The 21674-nt window shown below is 37.4% G+C and overlaps 1 protein-coding gene across 8 annotated transcripts in view; it reads right to left on the reverse strand.

Annotated features, from left to right (window-relative positions):
- chd9 (chromodomain helicase DNA binding protein 9) overlaps positions 1–21674 on the reverse strand; it is a 74576-nt gene that overhangs the window by 15160 nt on the left and 37742 nt on the right. For all 8 annotated transcript variants that reach the window (XM_079605414.1, XM_079605416.1, XM_079605415.1 and 5 more), the window contains 20 exons: positions 17870–17978; positions 15617–15763; positions 15196–15264; positions 13588–13643; positions 13274–13391; positions 13033–13119; positions 12802–12939; positions 11101–11222; positions 9458–9701; positions 8680–8856; positions 8437–8580; positions 8080–8335; positions 7779–7986; positions 6168–6363; positions 5896–6069; positions 4477–4662; positions 3743–3853; positions 3062–3258; positions 2582–2781; positions 2309–2468 (listed from right to left, as the gene is read on the reverse strand). In XM_079605414.1, the coding sequence (XP_079461540.1) occupies positions 2309–2468; positions 2582–2781; positions 3062–3258; positions 3743–3853; positions 4477–4662; positions 5896–6069; positions 6168–6363; positions 7779–7986; positions 8080–8335; positions 8437–8580; positions 8680–8856; positions 9458–9701; positions 11101–11222; positions 12802–12939; positions 13033–13119; positions 13274–13391; positions 13588–13643; positions 15196–15264; positions 15617–15763; positions 17870–17978 (3099 nt within the window). The remainder of the gene's footprint in view (positions 1–2308; positions 2469–2581; positions 2782–3061; positions 3259–3742; positions 3854–4476; positions 4663–5895; positions 6070–6167; positions 6364–7778; positions 7987–8079; positions 8336–8436; positions 8581–8679; positions 8857–9457; positions 9702–11100; positions 11223–12801; positions 12940–13032; positions 13120–13273; positions 13392–13587; positions 13644–15195; positions 15265–15616; positions 15764–17869; positions 17979–21674) is intronic.

Below are 21674 nucleotides of genomic sequence, written 5' to 3' on the forward strand. Positions count from 1 at the left end.
GAAATGAATAATTTTATTTAGCATGGATGCATTACATTTATCAAAAGTGACAGTTAAGACATTTATAATATTAGAAAATATTTATATTTCTTATAAATGCTGTTCTATTGAATTTTCTATTAATCAGAAACAATAACATCAATAGTTATTGAAATGTTTCTTAAGCAGCAAATCAACATATTAGAATGATTTCTGGAAGATCATGTTGACACTGAAGACTGGAGTAATGATGCTGAAAATTCAGCTTTGACATCACCGATGTCAATAAACGGCATTTTAAAATGTATTTAAATGGAAAATAATATTATATGTAATGATATTTCACAATGCTACGTGTGTACTTTCTATTAATTAAATGCAGCTTTGGTGAGCGAGCATAAGAGACTTCTTTCATAAACATTAACAAATCTTACACATCCCAAACTTTTGAACAGTAGTGTAAATGTGCTTATGTGTACATTCTGATGTAACATGCACTGCCATATGGCTGGTGTTCATGAGTGTTAACACACATTGTTTTTCAGACACAAAGTGACCAGAAGTTATTCCTTTTTAATGGAAGTTGCTGTTTTTCGGAGGACATGAATGACAATGACAGTGAATGTTGGCAATTTAGCCTAAATATTCAAAAAAACGTTCTTTCATGTGGACTACTCAGCATGACTTTGTTTTTTCAGCTTGACTTTTTTGAACATTACATTCAAGCTTATATGTGTCCATGTAATCACTGAAATGAGAAATAATTCATCCTCTCTCATTCTAAAACTCACACTTTCACCCTAACATTAGTGGCATTCCAGGCCCAAGGGAAACTGCAGACGCATGCGAAGCTGACAGCTGTGTCCCAGGTCACCACTTGTGTGTGTTGTGTGTGTGTGTGTTAAACAGGACAGCGCACTCAACAATGGGGAACTTTCTCCAATGGCAGAAAGCCCTGGATGGAAAACCAGCCTTACAGTAATAAACTCCCTCCACACACACATCCTGGTCCAGAACAGTCCAATTATCAGAGTACAATTGTACAGCATATTTATAACATGACATGATGTACAGTGTACATGATGTACATCCTCTGCTTTCTAGTGCATTAATTTACTGTACAAGCATTTGTGACAAACAAATAGACAAAGAGTGTTAACTTAACAGCCAGCCAGATTCACCACCAGTTTCGATCATGAGTTTGACAACTTAAGCAATAAGAACTGAAGAGTGTGACCTGAAAACGACCTCTTATCTCCCACTCCCTAGGTGACAAACCCCTGAACCAGTGTGTGAGAGTGGGCCAGTCAGTCCCCTTTTATCACTGCATCACACACTTCCTCCAGAGCAGCAGATATCCATCGAATCAGGCGTTCACAAGTAGATAAATTGCTGTGTGGTTGAAAGTGGGCTGTTGCTAGATAGCCTAACATTATTGGTTGACGGCACAAAAGGCCATAACCTTTGAAAATTTGATCATAAATGGAATGTACTGATCGCAAAAATTTGATCAGGAAACAATGATCTTGCTGCTAAACATGTTCTTAAATATAATTTGCAGCAGTCCATAATAAATCATGACATAGACAAGATGGATGATTATGAATGCATGAACCAAAATCACTCAAAATGCAAATTCTGATTGCATTCATGATTGCAGATATGTTTTTTTATGCATCATTTATTTAAATTTGAAAAGCCTGTAAGTGGACAGAAATGAACATATAGAACACTGAAAACGCTCACAGTAATACTAATTCTCCTTCTATCTTGCCAACATTTGACTACAATATGTCACATATGATTGATCTGTGAGCTTCAGTGTCTTCATGCCTATTGGTATGAAGTGCTATCATCATGAACATCACTGGATATTTCTTCTCAACTTTGTCAAAACCAGACATGCCTACATTGCATCACCAACAGTTGCCAACAAAAAAGCAACTTTCATTGAAAACGAATGACTTCTGCTTCCTTTGTCGTTGCACAATGCAGCACGACTTAGTGCCCATTAACACCAGCCATATGCCAGTGAATATTACATGAGATTGTGCAAAGAAGCGCGTTTACAGTACTGTTCAAAAAATTGGTGCCAGTAAGATTCTTTTTTTTTAATTAACACTTTTATTCAGCAAGGATGCATTCAACTGAAATAAGACAAATGCTCTTATTTTTAAATTATCAAGAGAATCCTGACAAATATTTATCACAAAATTAGGCAGTGTTTGGCACTGGTAATAATAGGAACGTTAATTTCATGAGCACCAAATCATCTTATTAGAATCATATCTGAAGGATCATGTGACACTGAAGACTGTGCGGTACTCACTTGTTGCAGTGGTGTTTCAGGTGTTTCTTGTACCCATCATCAGACAACATGTGTTCTGGGTTGTGTTTTCGGATCCACTCTGCCTTCTGGATGTCAAATGAGCTGGACTGAATCTTCATCTTCTTTCCTTTTCTGCCTCGCGGTACTGGAGTCGATAAACCTGCGCAAGTCACATTCAAAACTCGAAATGATGAGAGATTCATTATTCTCCTGACCTGATCAAAATGCAAAAGCAAATTGAATTAATTAATAACAACGCTTCAGTCCTCATACCCAAATGGTTCTGAAGTTCCTTGGTCCTGCCGTCCTCCGTGGGAGCGATCAGATCCCACATGAAACTCTTGATTTTGTCGTCTCCACGGTAATGAACGAGACAGTACGACAGGAGCGCCCTGCATATACACTCCACGTCACGCTCACTCAGCTGTCGCTTAAAGCGGCCGTGAGTCAGGATGTCCTTCCAGCGGCCCCACCTACGTCCATAGAAACAAATTCAATCACAGGAACAAATGGTATTTTAAAATATATAAAAACAGAAAAGTTATTTTTTATTTGTAATAATATTTCACAATATTACAGTTTTTTACTGTATTTTTTATCAAATAAATGCAGCCTTGGTGAGCATATGAGACTTCTTTCAAAAACATTTAAAAAATCTTACAGACCCCAAACTTTTGAACAGTAGTGTAGTTATTGTACTGCCATACACAAATCACCAAAACCCATATCAGCAGAACACCAGCCATCACTCACCCATAAACCAACAGATTTTTCTCCACCCTGAAGCACTCCGTGCGGCCATAGCTGTTGAGCCGGTCATGTGGCCGGCGGAGTTTGGGTTTGTCGTCTCCGCTGCTCTCCCCTTCAGAGAGCTCGGCCAGCTCATCCTTAGTGGCGCTGAACGGCCGGGTCTGTTTCCTGACCCGAGGGGTGTCGATCACCAGACTGTTCTGTAGCAAAACCACATCAAAAGACACAAGTGAAAAAATAACCACTGACACACCTTTACAAAGAGCAGTGCTATGGATTTAAATAACGCCAACCGCCAAATCATTATGCACTCTTAAGTCCAGCACTTACAACTAAAACACAATAGAGCCCACAGAAAACAATGATTGAGTTAATTTCATAAAGTACATAACATTAAACACCAATCAAGTTAGCCAGCATCCTGTCATCTCTTACAGCAAAGCATCTCAATCTCATTTCTGGGGGGTTTCCCATCAGCCATTGATACTCGAAATAGCTTTCCATTACTTGATTCCTTATTTTTTATTAACACGGATGTCTAGGCAAACCGTTCTCAAAGTAATTCTGGCACTGCAAAGAATTTGCATACATATACACTTTGACCTGATCAGCCTGGTGGATGTGGGCTACTCTGCTCTAATGTGAAACTTCTCATTCATACGGAAGAGTTTGTGTATAACTTACTCTGCCATTGACAGTATCCATGTCAATCTCTGCTTTCTTGGCCCACTTGTCCCAGAAGTTGGGGTCATCCAGAGAGATGTCTGTTCTGTTCCCTGAAGCTACAAAACTGGCCTGTGGGCACAGCAAACATTATGTTAAAAATGTCTCTAAAATGACCCTTGCAGTTGAAAAAAACAAAAAACAAAAACAGATATGGAAGGTATAAGCACATATGCACCCAAGAATTAAGAAAGCACAATATTGAATAAAAAAATAAAAAAAATATGATAATGTGATAAATACTGTGATATGAAAAAAAATGTAAATGACTTGTTATACAATTTATAATTATAGAATGATTCTGGTCTTTTGGGGTGATTGGAGATTGGAGTGCATCTGCATAAAAAAATAAAATAAAAAAATTTACTCTGAAGACTTAAATTGACCTATTCAATATAACAATCATAGTTTTTATGTTATTATTAAATAAAAATATTAAACAAAATAATACATATTATATATTACTGTAATAATACTATTGTACTGTAACTTAAAGAGTATTTAATAAAAAATATATATTTTACAGAACAAAGGTAAAATTACAATTACTTATATTTGTCTGAATTTCTTAATTTTCAGATGTCCTTTTTAATTACATTTGTGCAGCCTTAACAACTGAAAATGTATTTAATAAGAGGAAATGTACGGAAAAAAATATATGATCAATACTTTTAAGCCAAAAGAAGGAAGTTGACCTTGGCAAAGGTGGAGCCCCGGCCCTCAGATTCAATAGTTATGGTCTTGGTTCTGCGTTGCAGGATTTGGTCAATGTCCTCTTCACAAAATTTAGCCCCCTCATCTTCCTCATCCATGATGGCACCGTAAGCTCCACGCCGCAGAAGGTCCTCGATTTCCTTCTTAGAGAGCTGCTGCTGCATCTGCTATAAAGATGAAGAAGGAAAGAGAATGAGACTACTACAATATATAATAGACTAGTACAAAAAAAAACAACAAAAAAAACAGACTAGAATTGTCTACAGCAGGGGTATTCAATTAAAGTTCCAAAAGATGCGGTCTCTATATTTCCTTCCCAGCGGAGGTCCGCCGGACAACACAGTTTTGGAACAGTTACACATTTCCATTGGGGAGGCCGTAGTATTTTTTAAAGAAACAATTCTAAACAACTCAGAGATGAGAATCTTGGGCCTCGAGAGCCAAAAGCAGTGATGCCTACAAAATGTTAACAAAGAAAGTAAATATTTCTCCCAACTGGGTATTAATATAAAAAGGTTAGATCAGATGTTTTATTAGGCTATTATTATCATCATTATTATTTTTTCTTTTTACATTTAGACACCTTTGTGTATGACACAAAGAAGGCCTTGGGACTGAGAACATAGTGGGGGTGCAGGGTTTACTCTTAAGAAAAGTAATGACCATTTTGCTCTAAATAATAAACTACCGTACCAAAAATAAACAACGTACATAATCTAATAATCAAAACTCTCATCATGAGGACAAAAAATTCACTTGTAATTTCAAAGTTTTTTGTCTTCCCTTACCATCTCTAAATAACTTTCCAAATTATAACATTTTATATTATGAAATGCTCTTAATATGCTGATTAATAATGCTAAATGTATGAAAAAAAAAAACGTCTAAAAGAGCCATGCATTAACTTGTCACAAACCTGGTTTAATTAAACAGTCGGAGTCATCTGTATGACAGATACAAATAATTGTATTTGCTGCATTCTTGTTTTCTGCAGCGTTTTAGCAAAAGTATCTAGTTTGCTGCTCACTGTAGTTAAAATAACTACGTCATCTGCAGCTCTTGTGGCGCTTTGCATCTTTTTAGCGGGAGAGAGAAGCAAAGCGCAAGGAACGGAAAGGGCTTGAATGAATCGCGTTTGGATCTAGACAACGTAGTGGCGAAAGATCATTACTATAAACGGCCCTAAACACTTTTGGTGTGAACTGATCCGTTGTTATGAAGTGCTGCTCACATTAATCAGTAGAAACAGTAAAATGTCGCAATTACGTCCCGCAATCTGGATAGAACCAAGTCATTTGAATACCACTGGTCCACAGCATCCATCATGCAAATCTCTATGTAGGGAACCACATCGAGGGCTAGAGAAAACCCTGGTACACGGTTGACATTTGACGACTTACCCCTCCTCCTCCTAGACTGTTGTCCCGTCCACTCATGCTCTGAAGCACCGCTTTATCCAATCCCAGCTTCAGACTGGCTCTATCGAACATCTCTCGCTCATACGAGTTGCGTGTGATTAGTCGATATACTTTAACAGCTTTATTCTGACCAATCCGGTGGCAGCGAGCCTGAGCCTGTGGAACAAAGAAGGGGGAAAAAAGAGAGGTGAGCCAACAGGAACATCTACGATGCTTTTTTATTTTTAAGTGTGTGTGTGTGTGTGTGTGTGTACCTGCAGGTCGTTCTGTGGGTTCCAGTCAGAGTCAAAGATGATACAGGTGTCAGCAGCTGTGAGGTTAATACCGAGCCCACCTGCTCGTGTACACAGCAGGAAGACGAAGCGATCGGAGTCCGGTTTACTGAAGCGGTCAATTGCTGCTTGACGGAGGTTCCCACGTACACGGCCGTCTATCCGCTCATAGAGGTATCTGAAAAAGGTCAGTTTGACTTAGAAATTACAGATCAATGTACTTTATTGAGCACTTCCACACAGTAGGTGCAAAAAAATCATACAATCATACGCCAGCGTTCTGAGTTTTTTAATGTTTCTGAAATCTTAAGCTCACCCAGGCTGACAAATATAGTAGAAACAGCAGTATTGTGAAACATTATTACAATATAAAATAACTGTTTTGTGTTTTAAATTTTAATTTATTCCTGTGATGGCAAAGTTGAATTTTCAGCAGTCTTCAGTATCACAGAGGTTGCTCAAGAATAATTTTGTTATTATTATCAATGTTGAAAACATTTGTGCAGCTAAATATTTTTGTGAAAACCGTGATACGTTTCACTGAATAAAAGATTGCTGAATAAAAATATTCATTTATAACAAAACAAAAAAATCTTACTGACCCAAAACGTTAGAACGGTTAATATACAGAACATATACACAACTATAAATATACCGGTATCATACCGGTATATTTATAGTTGTGTATATGCATCAACACATTCACATGATCCTATATATATTTTGAGTGTCATCCAAAATAACTGAAACAACTTACACATATTTTTTTGTCTTTACATTAGAACTGAATTTGTTAACGGAATATTCCAGGTTCAATACAAGTTAAGCTGTATCGCCATCATCTCTGGCATGGATGTTTATCCAATAACAATGTTGCATCAGTACGTCCCTAGCTCGCTCGTAAACCTCTTTCCTATCCCTAATCATCATTTCAGTCACTCTTTCTTTCATTCTTTCCACTCATGTCCTTGATCTCTTCCTCTCTTTTTATTAACAGTAACAATCTCCTATTTTCCCCTGTAACTTCCTGCTTTCTCTGACCCACTTTGGGCAGAGCTGTGCCTCTGGGACTGTGTGCCTGATGTGGGGTCCCTGGAGTGTCTGTGTCCTTCTGCACCCTAGCTGCATTGGCCAACATACACAACACTTTGTTCACAAATGGTACACTGTACACACTGTTAGATTGTCAAAGACAAGCTGAGGCAAGAGGAAAAATTAATGAGAATTTTTCCTTAGGAAATAAACTAATCCTAGCCACTGCATTGAACAGTCACGTGATATCGGTGGTGCTAAGGGGTTCAACAGCAAAGAGCTCTGTATACAGGCCTAGAGAGATAAGGAACACGTGAACACAACTGAAACTGGGGTAAGCAAACTGTGGCATTGAACTCCTGCCAAAAAAGCAGATTAGGCTACTTGTTAAAACTGCATATATAACCCTGTAAGCATCTAAAACAAATTCAGAACATCCCAAAATGCAGTTAAACCCCATGAACTCTGTGTGAACACAACGAGAGCCACATCAATGAAATACACCTCTACTTACAAGTACCATACATTTTTTTTGTGATCTCTCTTGTTTTTGATTCCCACCTTCTCTGGATGAGGTAGTCTTCCAGGATGTCCAGGCAGCGCACCATCTGAGAGAAGATGAGTACTTTGTGTCCACCGGCCTTCATCTTGGGGAGCAGCTTGTCAATGAGAACGAGTTTACCGGCCGACTGAATCATAGCCTGCAGGTGGAAATCTACTGCTGTGGGGCTGTACACCTTAAAGTCCTCCAAGATCTTCTCCTCAGCCCCTGGAAGCAAAAGAGAGAGCGAGAGACTCCTTAGGACCTTGCCTATTGAAGGTGTGTTGGTTTTGACAGCAGTAGGGTTTTGTGTGGTAGTACCTTTGATGAGGTAGGGATGGTTGCAGCATTTCCGCAGTTCCATCATGGTGTTGAGCAGGTTTGGGACATTGGCTTGGCCAGCTCCTTTAGAAAGGAACGAGAAGTTCTTCTCTAGTATGGCGCGGTAGTATTTCTTCTGGATGTTGGTGAGTTCCACTTCGATGATGGTCTCCTCTTTAGGGGCTAACTTCTTCTCCACGTCTTCTTTAAGACGACGCAGCATCATCGGTTTCAGGATGGCCTGGAGTTTCTGGACCTATATGCGCACACATGTACAAATGGAGCAGAGTTAATATATACAGAACATACATACTAATTAATACAAGGTAATATATAAAGTATATACAAATGCAGCACCTGCTCCTCAGTCTTGAGGTCTCCAAATTCCTGCATGAAGGTGCTTTCAGAAGGGAAGCGGGTCGGCTCCAGGAAGTGCAGCAGACTAAAGAGTTCTTCTACCGTGTTTTGTAGGGGAGTGCCCGTCAACAACACCTTATGCTCCTACGGGACAAGAGGTCAACAGATACCAAGTTAAAAATTGGGGGGAAATGACATCTGTTATAAGGTATAAATATAGGTGTAATATTGTCTCATTTGTACCAGACTCATAAGTTTGAAGCCCTCCAGTAGCTTGCAGTTCTTATTTTTGAGCCGATGGGCTTCATCAATGATGACACAGCGCCAGTCTATTGCATTAAGCTCTGGACAGCCTCCCAAAATCATCTCAAATGTTGTAATGACTGCCTGAAACCGGTATGCACCTCTTATCACACGACCCTGTTGGAGAGAGGGAGAGGGAGAGGGAGAGGGAGAGGGAGAGGGAGAGGGAGAGGGAGAGGGAGAGCACATAATAAGTGCTTGCAAACATTTTCCACAGTTGTTTTTTGTGCTCCCTGAGGTTTTGTATGGTACATCATTAAACAATTATTAGGGGTAAGTGATATAACCAAAATCATATATCAGCGTTTGGGTATTTTTATGTCATAGAAACAGTATATATCATGATACAGTTATTTTTGCAGGACATTGCATAATAAAACTGTATAATATATATTAACCATGTGGTTGTGTTTTAAATGTTCTACCAGCTGACACATTTCTAACATTTACATTTACTTTTTTTATATCAAGCATTACTATATATGGACATTCTCAGAGATACAATTAAATTTAGTGTGAAAAGGAATAAAATAACCATAATTGAGTTGTGGCTTTTCCACCTCTATATTTCTCTTTTACAAAACATGATACTAGAAGGTAAGCAATTCAAAAGCCTTGAATTACAGTTAAGAGGTCTAGATCAATGTGGAGCTGGCCTGTGTGTGTGTGTGTGTGTGTGTGTGTGTGTGTGTGTGTGTGTGTGTGTGTGAAATCTCACCTGCGCGTCTCTGAAATACATCTCATACTGCTGCAGCATCTGTCTGCTGACCACACTGCCATGGTACACTATAACATTAAGGTGCGTCCAGGTTCTGAACTCTCTCTCCCAGTTAGTGATGGTAGAGAGAGGGGCGATGATGAGGAACGGCGTCTTTATCCCTGTGCGATAGATCTCTTCCAGAAACGTGATAGACTGGATGGTCTTTCCCAGACCCATCTCATCCGCCAGAATACAGTTACGCCTGAAAATTGAGACAGTTTTTTTTTTATTACATTTTTGCTTTTTAAAAATTCCCACACACAATATACCAGGCTAACAAGACTAAGGGCCCTATCTTGCACCCAGCGCAATTGACTTTGAACACCGACGCATGTATCATTCCTATTTTGCACCCGCGCACAGCTGACTTTTCCCTCCACTGACGCACGTCAGTAAATTAGGGAATGAACTTGCGCTCGCGGGGGCGGTTCAGCGCAAAGAGGAGGCGAGTTCCGGCGCAAAAGTTCCCAGTGTTATTTTCCAGTTTTAGACAGCAATTGCGTCACTGACCAAGAAAAAAACAGTTTAAAGACAGTGGCGCGTTGCGCGTTAGTGATATGGTATTTTAAGGGCGCGTGCTTGGCCATAATGTAGCGTGTTAACGCGCATCCACTTTGATTCTCTAATATAAACAGAAGCAGCAGTTTTAATTTTTGCAAATCATACATTATTACAAGGAAAAATATTAACACACGAGGGAAATCATTGTTGTGTCCGTGAAGATGTGGAAAAGATCTATCTAGATTAAAAAAATAAATAATCTAGATTAGCCTACACATTTACCCAAATGATACGCCTGTTTAACCGAAGCTAATTTGGGTTGGTTTCTCCCATCATCCCCAATGTCACTTCTCCTCGGCTGTGGACCGCTTCTGGTGTGCGCTGGCAAATCCACCGTTATAATAGCGATCTGCCATGGAACAAGCGCGCCTGCTCTTAAGGGGAATGTGAGAGGACGCTCTGATTGGTTTATTTCACGTTACGCCCAAACCACACCTATGAATAATGAAGCTACTTCAGACCAACCCCTTTTAGATTTGCGCCAGGCGCAAGATGCATTTATCCCACCGGGAAAATAGCAACAGCGCCGGGATCCGCCCACAAAGTTACTTGCGCTTTGCGCTTTGACACTTGCGTTTCAGATCGTTAAAATAGGGCCCAATGTGTCAAATTGATAATCAATAATATAATGTAATCAAAAACAAGGACTAAAATAGAAAAGGCTGGTAATATCTTTGAGTAACTCTTAAATGGCTTTCAAATTAGGTTTGTAAGTAGCTTTTGTACAAAAGCAATTTTAAGTCATTTAATTAATTTATCATTGCCATTGATGGTCTAAATGCTGTTCAAAGTCTGAATGGGAGGCTAGACTTCCACAACACAGCTATCCTGCCTATCTGCCATTCAGTTATCTTATCTACACACAAGAAACACAGGCAAAAGAACAGATACAAAGTATATAACATTAGAAAAGCCATGAAGTCACAAGTCTACAAATGAAAAGTACACCATATGCTGAAGTTGCACTGAGTACTTTTATTGACATATATGAGGAAAGTTAAAGAGAAAGGATCTGTGTGTCAGGGCTGAGCTTTACTTACCTGTTGTACCAGTTGAAGAGAAGCCAGTTAACCCCCTCCAGCTGATAATCCCTGAGACAGTTTCCATTACAATACTCTCGCGATTGCTCCCGCTTCTTCCAGTTACTCGCTGGAGGACGCTCCTTAGATAAAGACAGCAAGGAAGATTCAGTAAACAGCATTTTAGCACCAACAATTACTCACTATCCACCCGTGATACACTTTAACAAGGTGCTATCTGCTTTGGTACACCAATTCACCATGCATATTTAAATACAGACACAATTGTTCTTTTTAGCCCAAACACGTCTCCTTTCTATTGTGTGTGTCGTCATATACTGGTATTGATGATAACCGTGATATATATATAAAAAAAATTATATCGTTATCATGCTAATTAGGGGCGATAACTAATATTTCAAATGAGTAGTACACATTTGATAATGTGATGTAAATGATCCAGCGCCAGTATCTGGTTGACATTCCAATGTATACTAGGTGTTGGTATTGCACCTTAACACTGGTTGCCACCCGTCATAAAACACAAGCAGTCATAGCGCGCAGCTAGTGCTGCCGCGTAAAAGCATGTCGTCAGATACGACAGACGAAACACTCTACACACTCCAAGAAGGTTAGCTCGCCAGTGTGGAAAATATTTGGACATTGCGAAAATGACTCGTTAATCACCCCAGTCTGCAGGACTTGTCGATCAACGCAGAAGAGGACAATACCAAACTTGTTCACCCCTCTGTTATCAAGTCATCTTTCTTTATTTATAAAGCACTTTTTACAATACAGATTGTTTCAAAGCAGCTTTACAGTGATAACAGGAAAATAATGCAACAAAGTTTGTTCTGCTGATGCCTTTCTGTGTTTCCGTATATTTATATCCCTCTGGGCTTTTAGTTAGAAAGTGTGCTCATTCAGATAAAAACTTATACTTTATCCATGTTTACTTAAAATATCTTTAAAGAGTAGTATTTTTATTACATTTTTACCACAAAAAATGAGATGGTGAGCATTATGCAGCGCTAAACTCTCACGTCATTTATGTTTCATTCATACTCGACGCCGACGGGCACCCTCATATAGAAAGTCAACAAGTGAGACTCATGAGTAATAAAACTTATGACGTTTTAGAAAATCCCTAATATGGACAAAGACATCCAAGGATTGCTGAAGCTGAATAAAACGCAGATGGAGACATTTTGACTGATTAAACATGAAGAGTATTAACACAGTATTTTGTGACAGTATTTTGGTTTATCTGTGTTCTTCAAGCCATCTTGGGTATGTCCATAAGGACAGTGTATATTTATAATGCAATGCCAATTGACATATATTTTAAGACTGTGTATAATACTATAAAATAATATTATTTATTTTAATTCTATTTGACTGATATCATTATTTTAATAAGTTTTCTATAGATACCACGATATATCGTTATTGTGAATTCTTTTGGCCATGATAACCGTATAGTGAAAAACTTGATATTGTGACAGCCCTGCTTTCTATATTAATTAAAGATGCTTATTACAGATGCTTCCCAAAAGAGAAGTTTGTGTACAATTAATACAGTAATTCATCAAACAATGAAGAAGAGAGTTATAATCAAGCATATATCTAGTTGAGCGCACTTCAAGCATAAATAAATATTTTAATATAATATAATACAATATAATAATGGTATAAGAGAGAGCAAAAGAGAGATGGTCTCACCACTCTGTTGGTGTGTGGTTTTGCTGCCTGCAGCTTTTTGAACTCTTGAATCTTACTCTGGTCTACGTCTTCATTCAGTTCCCACGTGCTGTCCTCGTATGGCAATGAGCACCATTTCACCAAGTAATACACCACCGGCTACACATTCACACAAAAAGAAGGCTTTGAGACTTACACCAAATGCCTACCCAGATGAACAAACACACATACAATTTACAAAGCAATCGCTACCTCTCCGGTGTCCTTGTCCTCACAGTATGAGACCTCGAGAACTCGGTCCACTTCTACATAGTCAGGATTGAATGGGTCCTCCTCAATCTTAAACACACACACATACATTAATAATTACACATAAATATTGTGTCTCCCCAGTGATTATAATTGTCAGATGACTAAATGACATGAAAAATTAAAACAATTTAGTGAGAAAAGAGTGTTTGCTGAAGTTACAAACAAACACAGGCATCCTTACATCAGCAAAGAAGTGTGCTTTCTGCGCCTGTTTGATCTTGAAGCGCTTGATTTTCTGCTGGATCCTCTTGTCTTTCACTAACTGCTGCTCCGTCGCCCACTCACAGTGAAGATACGAACTAGAACACACGCACGTTTACATAATTACTGAATGATCCTTACACACGCGCTAAATTATGCGTGCTCAACACATGACTAAATTGCTCTCTGAGCTGCTCCTGGCTATTAGCAATATGAAAAACATAATCTTTTACAGCTTGAAAGCTAACAGAGAGAACTGGAAAAGCTGACAAAAGCAGTGCATAATTAACTTACTAGTTTTTGTATTTGACATAATACTCTTCAATTTCTACCATCACTCCAGGAGAAACCTGTTGAATGAAGAATAAAAAAAAGTCCATTTCATATGCAGACTTCACAGAACATATTTCAGTGACATAGATAACTTGCTTGGGATACAAGCATTTAATAGATCATGCGAAAGACAAACATTAAAGTTTAATACAGATACTCAACTAAGGACCTGTTTACACCTGGTATTAAGATGCGTTTTGGTCAATCGGATCACAAGTAGACGAAGGAGACACCATACCCTTTTGCACCTGGTGTTTTATTCTCTTTTTTCCACTTCTGTCATGATTTTTTCGATGGGCGGGTAAATAGTGGTCGACCGATATTGTTTTTTTGATAGCCAATGCTGATGTCGATATCTTAGAGCAGGGTGGCCAATATAAAGCCGATATATAATATATATATCCTTTATATTTATTGAAATTAATATTTAATCAATTTGAAATAAATAATTTGAAAATGAATAAAAAAATACATCTCTTAAAAGGTCAGAATTGTCTAAAAAAACTTTTATTCAAATTTGTTTAAACTGTCTTTATATACCAATACATAATTAAAATGCAAGTACTTTGAAATAGAGAGTATAAAAAACTGAGTGACTCTAGTGTATTTAATCTTCAATAAACACAGCTCATTAATTCCATTCACTCCCACCTAAAAACGGGCAGTAATAGCGGCGGTAGTCATGGCGACGGAGAGTGACAGTCGCGTAAGCCAATCAATTGTTTTGTCCCGGTAGGAATTAATGAGCTGTGTTTTTTGAAGATTAAATACACAAGAGTCACTCAATTTTTATACTCTCTTTTTCAAAGTACTTACATTTTAATTATGTATTGGTATATAAAGACAGTTTAAGCCAATTTGAAAAAAAGTTCTTTAGACAATTCTTACCTACACAACCTTTAATTAAACACTTACTTTAGATGGCAACTTCTTCTTCTGTAATCATATTACAGTATTTTTCACAAATAAAGAAATTGTTGGTAAAAATATTAATAAAAATGTAAACCTTGTAACCAACCACTCTGGTAAGTAATCTGGTAAGTTTTTTGTGCGCACTGGGAATCATATTTTCTCTAGGCTACTCTACTCGCTTACGCATTAAGTAAGCAGGCGGAGATCAGGGGGTCATTTGTGGCTGTTTGAATGCATTCGACCACATGAGCCTTTACACTATGAAAGCAAACCGCGTTTTTCAACTAACTAAAAGTGGACAAGCTCAAAACGTTTTGGACCCTGTTCACACCTGTATTTAGCATCATCCACTTGTGATCCGATTGACCAAAATGTGTAAACAGGGCCTAAAATAACTATGAGGATTCTGCTTGAAATGCCACGTCTGAGGAAAGGTTAGAATTCCAGCATATTTCAGAACAACAGTGCACTGAAATGGCTTTATTTTTATCAACATGCTGCGTGATGTACACACTCATGAAATCAGAGACCCTCCCCTGACAAAATCTGCTCACAGAAGGTGCATTTGGGGGACATTACCATCATGTGTAAAACCAGTTTTAAAGATGAGAAAGAAAAACACTAAATAAAAGAGATTGAGGATTGTGGAACTCTTACCTCTTTTTTCACCACACGAGATGCCATGATTTTATCAACCACCGCAGCATCCTCCTCAGTTGGGTTCTCCTATAAACCAACATTAAGATTCATGAAGTCCATCATGAAGTTTCTGTATACATAATTAAAACACACAACTTTCTTTCTCTTTCTTTCTTCCTCTTTCTTTTTTTCTTTCTTTCTTTCTTTCTTTCTTTCTTTCTTTCTTTCTTTCTTTCTTTCTTTCTTTCTTTCTTTCTTTCTTTCTTTCATCCATCCTTTCTTTCCATCCATCCATCCATCCATCTCACACACACAAAAGGATGAACTGGCTTTACACCTGCTAAATATATAATATTATTATGTTCACGATCAGAGAACTGCTTGAGAATGCTGGGATACATCATGAGAAACGAGTCTCTGCTAACTGCAGTGTTCTCACCACAAACAGTTGCACTGCAGGCTGTTTGTGAGCGTTGGGATTGCTCTTCTTGGCTTTGGCGATGACCTTCATTTCTTCATCAGACAGTCGAGCCTCACAATCATCTTCATACTTCTTCCTCTTGATCTTACGGTTCGAACGGCGCTTCTGTAAATACAATACACACACAAGTGAGTGTGGTTTCAACTGTATGTTTGAATTATTTTCACAATGATCAGTGATAACATTCAACATGATACACAATAACATTCAAAGGTTTGGGGCCAGTGATACTTATGTTTTTGAAATAAGTCTCTTATGCTCATCAAGGCTGCATTTATTTAACCAAAAATACAGTAAACCAGTACTGTGAAATATTATTACAATTTAAAATAACTTTTATTTAACTATACTTTAAAATGTAATTTATTCCTGTCATGGCCATCACTCAAGTCTTCAGTGTCACATGATCCTTCAGAAATGATTTTAATATGCTGTTTTTTTTGCTCAAGAAACATTTCTTATTATTATAGCAATGTTGAAAACAGCTGTGCTGCTTAATATTTTTGTGTAAACCGTGATCCGTTTTTTCTTGGTTCGTGATGAATAAAACATTTTAAAATATATATGTGCATGTGTGTATACACGTACACACACACACACACTACATATTTAACCTGAAATTCATACATTTACTAAGAATTTCAGAATACTGTAACTACACCTTTTTCAAATAAATAAATACATTTTCATTCAAGCACTTTTGATGAATGGCTAAACTATTTTTTATTTTGTCAACATTTGTTAGATTCAGTCAGTCAAAACAGTTTTGAAGTGAATTGATCTAATTTTGTGTCTCTGGGAAATTGTGATCTATGACAATGTATAATGTTGAATATAAACGTTTATTTGTGTATATTCGTTAATGAGGGGTTTGTGCAAACATCAATGTTTTTGGAGTAAAAGTTTTAGTTTTTATTTTGAAGTAAAAAGATAAAATTAGACCCTTGGGGTTAATTTGGCACAGAAGGCCACAAGTGTCATGTTGTTACTAGTGCTATTATTATAATATTTAATTTTTATATAATTATTTTAATTTAATTATTTTAAATAAAGTTATTATCACTTTCATTCAAACTTATAGGTTAATTGAGTAAAATTATTCCATTTGATTTCACAATGTTTCTATGGCATATCTTCAATTAAAATATGGGCAACTAAATATGGAAATATGCCAGTACATAAGGCATATGTAATATGTAATCTTTCAGATAAATCTAATTCTACTTTGTCTGTCATATGTTATTTAATTATTCAACTAAATTGAATTTCTGTCAAATTTGATTTGGGGTGGGGGCAGTAGGGGTACCCATCTTTTAATATTTTACATTTTGTGCTATAATAACTAAATTAGCAAATGTTTATATTCATTTCCTTTGATAACACATTGGCTAAACTTATATATAAATATGTGACTGTTTAAAGGTAAATCCACATTGTTCTTAAGGGGGGCATTTTCCCTCATGTTTCCCTATTCAGAAAAAATCTGATGTCATTAGTGGTGAATTTACCCCCGGAGGCTTCTTGCACTTTGAAAATATGTAATTTTGGGTGAACAAAAAGTGCGCATGCACAATTTTATTTTTCACTCAGCAAATCAGAGATGGCCATCAGGGGCCCTTTAATAAATTAGTATAGAGCAGAGAGAGAGAGAGAGAGAGAGAGAGAGTGTGTGTCTGTCCTCCCAAATATAACATGACCTAAATGTGTATGAGTTAAAGTAAATGGATAGGATGAGAATATCTCAGGATGACCAAATAAAGAGCCACCCGCTCTGCCACGAGACCCCAGTGTTTCCCAAAATGCACATGGTTGCAGCTTTTAACTCCAACAGCACAACTGAGTCATCAAAAGCACACTGCTTTAATTAACACAGGGGGCATTTAAAGAGGATAATTATATCTGCAAGGGTGGATGGGTGGTATATCATGGATGGGGAGAATGAGAGGTTAGTTATTTCAGAAGAAAGATAAGTAAATTATTTGAGGGTATGGCAGTCATCGTAGTCTCTCTCGCTCTTGTACTGAACATACATATGCTGCAGGAAGCACCACTGCATTATGCAGTTTAAAGGAAGTCCAGCAACAATATGCATGCTTTGTGCTACTGTTCCAGAAATGATCACTTACAAATACTTTTCTTGTTAAATGTTTCTATAAGACAGCATAAAAGAGTCATCAATCGTATCAAGAATAGATCAAACCCAACGCTCACCGAATCATCATCTTTTGAGGATCGTCGAGTTGGTCTGTCATCATCAGACAGCTCATCTGAGGAATCGGTCTTCTTTCGCTTCTTCTTTCCGAACTTTATAACGATTTTCCTGTAAAGGGGAGAACACATTAAGAGACTTGTTTTAACACTGTTTGTGTTTACCCACTGGAATTCATTTAGAAGAAATGGAAACACCCACAAAATGGCTGCTTTGTTGACCGCATCAATCCATGAACAAAAAAGAGATTTGATGCACTTAAATACTAGTTTATATTATATGATATTCCTTCATAAAGGTTCCCTTCCACAAAGTGGTTAGCGAAGGTCACTTTAAGGGAGCTATTTTGGCACGTGTAATCATATGATTATGGATGGCAATGCCTCTGCATTTATTTTGAAACCCGAGGTAATCTACAGTATGTTTCCAAGAAGCTGTAAAACTGTAAAGTCACTGTTTCATATGGTCACACATAAAACAGACACCACACACACATAAAGACTGGCACCATAAACACACACTCTCTCTCTCAGTGATGTTATTGTTTATACCAAACATTTTTGGTATAAAGCTGAAATCAAATAAAATCGAAATATTAGATAAATTAAAACTTGGACCTGGTTTATGCACTATAAAACCGAAAAATATTACAAACAAACAAATAGAAATGCCAAAAGAACATCAACTTACTAAAACTTAAACTAAATGAAAACTGAAAATATAAAAATAAAAGCTAATTTCAAATATGAATAAATTCTATAATAGTATACAGTATAAATAATACCAAACACTGGTCTCTCTTAACTTCATTGTACCTGTCATGTAACAAAGCCAACACTTCAGGATACACAAAACATTTTCAGTCAAATGATTGTACAGTATTGCTGGGCGGTATGACAAAAAAAAGATTCTGGAGGTTTTAAAGGGCACCTATTATGACATTTAAAATGTTCCTAATGTTGTTTAGGGAGTCCCCAACAACAGTTTTACATGCATGCAATGACAAAAAACACTTTTGTTGTCGTATAATATGCATTTATTTTTACCTGATTTGCTCACCGACTCCCAAATGATTCGTTCAACGACTCGTTTTCCCAAACCCCTCCTTTGCGCGACGCTAATCTGCGTTGATTGGTCAGATGACCCAGCAGTGTTTACAGAGATAATACTTATTTTTAACACGGAGTACAATGATGCTTTTATCAATTAAATTGTGTTATAATAATGATTATAGTCCACTGCTTTATAGTTTGTAGTAAAAAACGAAAAATAAGATAATTAATTTAATGTTATGGTAGCGAGCATAGCCCAGAGTTCATATTGTAAAAGCACAATCAGTCTTTGTTTGCGTTAGCCCGATGCATAAACATAACGTTTTTACACAAAAAGAAATGCAGTTACGTTACTACGAGGTATTACTCTATTCTTTAGACTCCGAAAACAACGACAAACACTTCACATATCTCAATACAATTGCCATTGAAGACCTAGAAGCTAAACGGTGCTTACACAACAAACAACATAATTATTAAGCATGCTACATAAAATATAAAAGCAAAAATTATTAATAACACTTACAGGTTGTGATACGGAGGAGGAAGCTGATGCAAATACACTTGGAACTGAACCTTCCTTCAATATCAGCCGGCTCGCGAATCCAAGTTTGATTGCATTTAAGTTGGTAAAGCAATCGTCTTCAAAATGGCGCGAACAAAGCACAAGGCTCGGACTAGACTTCTGTGGTATAGTTATATGAATTGTAGCCACTTAGTCTTCAAATGCTCCTCCTTGGGCAGATGAAAAAAGTTGGCTTTTGAGCCGCACTTCAGAACACAGCGTCTCGTCGCCATGATATTTTCCCCTGGCCTTTCTTGGAGCGCAATAAGTGGGCGTATCGTATTCAAATAACTTTACAAGTTGACGTCATCTAGTCAGAGAAAAAGCTTCGGTCTTCTAACGATTCATAAAAATGACTCAGAGTCGACTCTTACTTTTGAAAGACAATAACTTTATATACGGTGCACTTTCATATTTCAAACTTTGCAGGATGTTTTTGTTCACTTAGATCTATGTTACACACTACATGAAAGGTAATTTTCAAAATTCCATAATAGGTGCCCTTTAAGGAATATTACGGTATTGTTTTCTTTTCATGACTTGACCTTTATATAGGTTTATTGTGGCTTATTTGACTGTCAGGAGTAGGCCTACATCAAATATAAAAACATTGTAATGTCAAATACAAATTTACGTAATTGTTTTAAAAATAAATTATAAACATTTTTATTAAAAGTAACCAAATTCAATTTATACACAAAATTTATAAAATCAATAAAACAAAAAAAAATTAACAAAAATTAAATCTTTGAACAAGTACACTCTACTGTGCAATAGCTCTGTTATAATTTCTTCAAGTTAAACCAATCTTTTATCTTGAAGGGTTGTCATGAAGACCTTTGTGTTTCTGTGTATATAACAATAGTTTAATCAAATGAAATGGCGAAATGCTCGTGAAGTGAACTTAGAGCAGCTCTGCAGATCCTCATAGTGAGACTGCAGACCCTGAAAACACCATGAGCGGCAAGCTTGCTTCAGTATGAGTGTAGTAGAAGAAACTGTGGCGCTCATTCACACAGCCATGAAGAACATGCAGACTTCAGCTTATCATCAATAGCTAATCTGATTGAGCATTAATATTCACAGATACTAGTCCATATCGAGATTTGATTAATTTTACAGCCCTACTTTTATTCATCCAAAAATTCCGTTACATTCCGCTTTAAGTTCAGCTTGTGACTGGATTCCGTGATTCCGTCCGTGTTTTCGGCATCATGGAAATCATATATCTCTACACGGTATTTGCCATGTTGAGGAGACTTAGTTGTGTGGGTTATTTATTGTTATTTATTGTTGTGTTATAAGGTTATAACCATTAGTACGAAAGAAGAAGTGTTTGCAGTTAATAGAGGTCTCCTCTCAACACTCAAAATAGCGCTTCGTGGTCATTGAACAGACCGTTTCTGCTACGCCAGTATGGCAGAATAAAAAAACATAACGCACGAGAAATTGAAACCAGTATTCCGCCCAGCACTATTGTACAGAATTCAAATTCTTATGCTAGACACTAAAAACGGTTACACATTTGCAATCTCTCCTCAACAGCTCTGATAAACAGGAAATGATTCTCAGGAGTACATAAGCTGTGTGCATCATTTGCTCTTTCACTGCTGTTCTCATTCTGGGTCCTCCTCTCTGGATGATGTTACACTTCACTAGTCTCCGGGACAACATGACTTCCTGGTTGCCTAGCGACCTGATCAGAGTGAAGCTCACGGCGTGGGTGGAAGCAGTAATGCTGTATCCTGTGAGTGACACACAAGCTCCACTCAGCAGCTGTGAAATGAGACTGAGAGCTGGTCTTTACTGCACTCGACTCTTCTGTGTGTGTGTGTGTGTGTGTGTGTGTGTGTGTGTGTGTGTGTGTGTGTGTGTGTGTGTGTGTGTGTGTGTATGGACAGAGCATGTGAAATCATGAGGTAAGAAGGTTTAACAACCTAAACATCATTCTTTTGCTCTCCTTTTTCGAGGGACCCAAATATACACATGCACACACAGGGTCCAAGAACAACCACAAACTTTCTGCCTTTTTATATATATATATATATATAAAAAATAAAAAAAAACACTGGCTAGATAGATTTTCCATAAGACAAAGCAATTATTTAGCCATTTTTGTCTTCTATGTTTATGCTGGATCACGTACTATCCTTATGAAATTTTTAAACAGGCCACTATGGTCAACATTTC

This window comes from Phoxinus phoxinus, assembly GCF_949152265.1.
Source record: "Phoxinus phoxinus genome assembly, chromosome: 2".
Classification (NCBI taxonomy): Eukaryota; Metazoa; Chordata; class Actinopteri; order Cypriniformes; family Leuciscidae; genus Phoxinus; species Phoxinus phoxinus.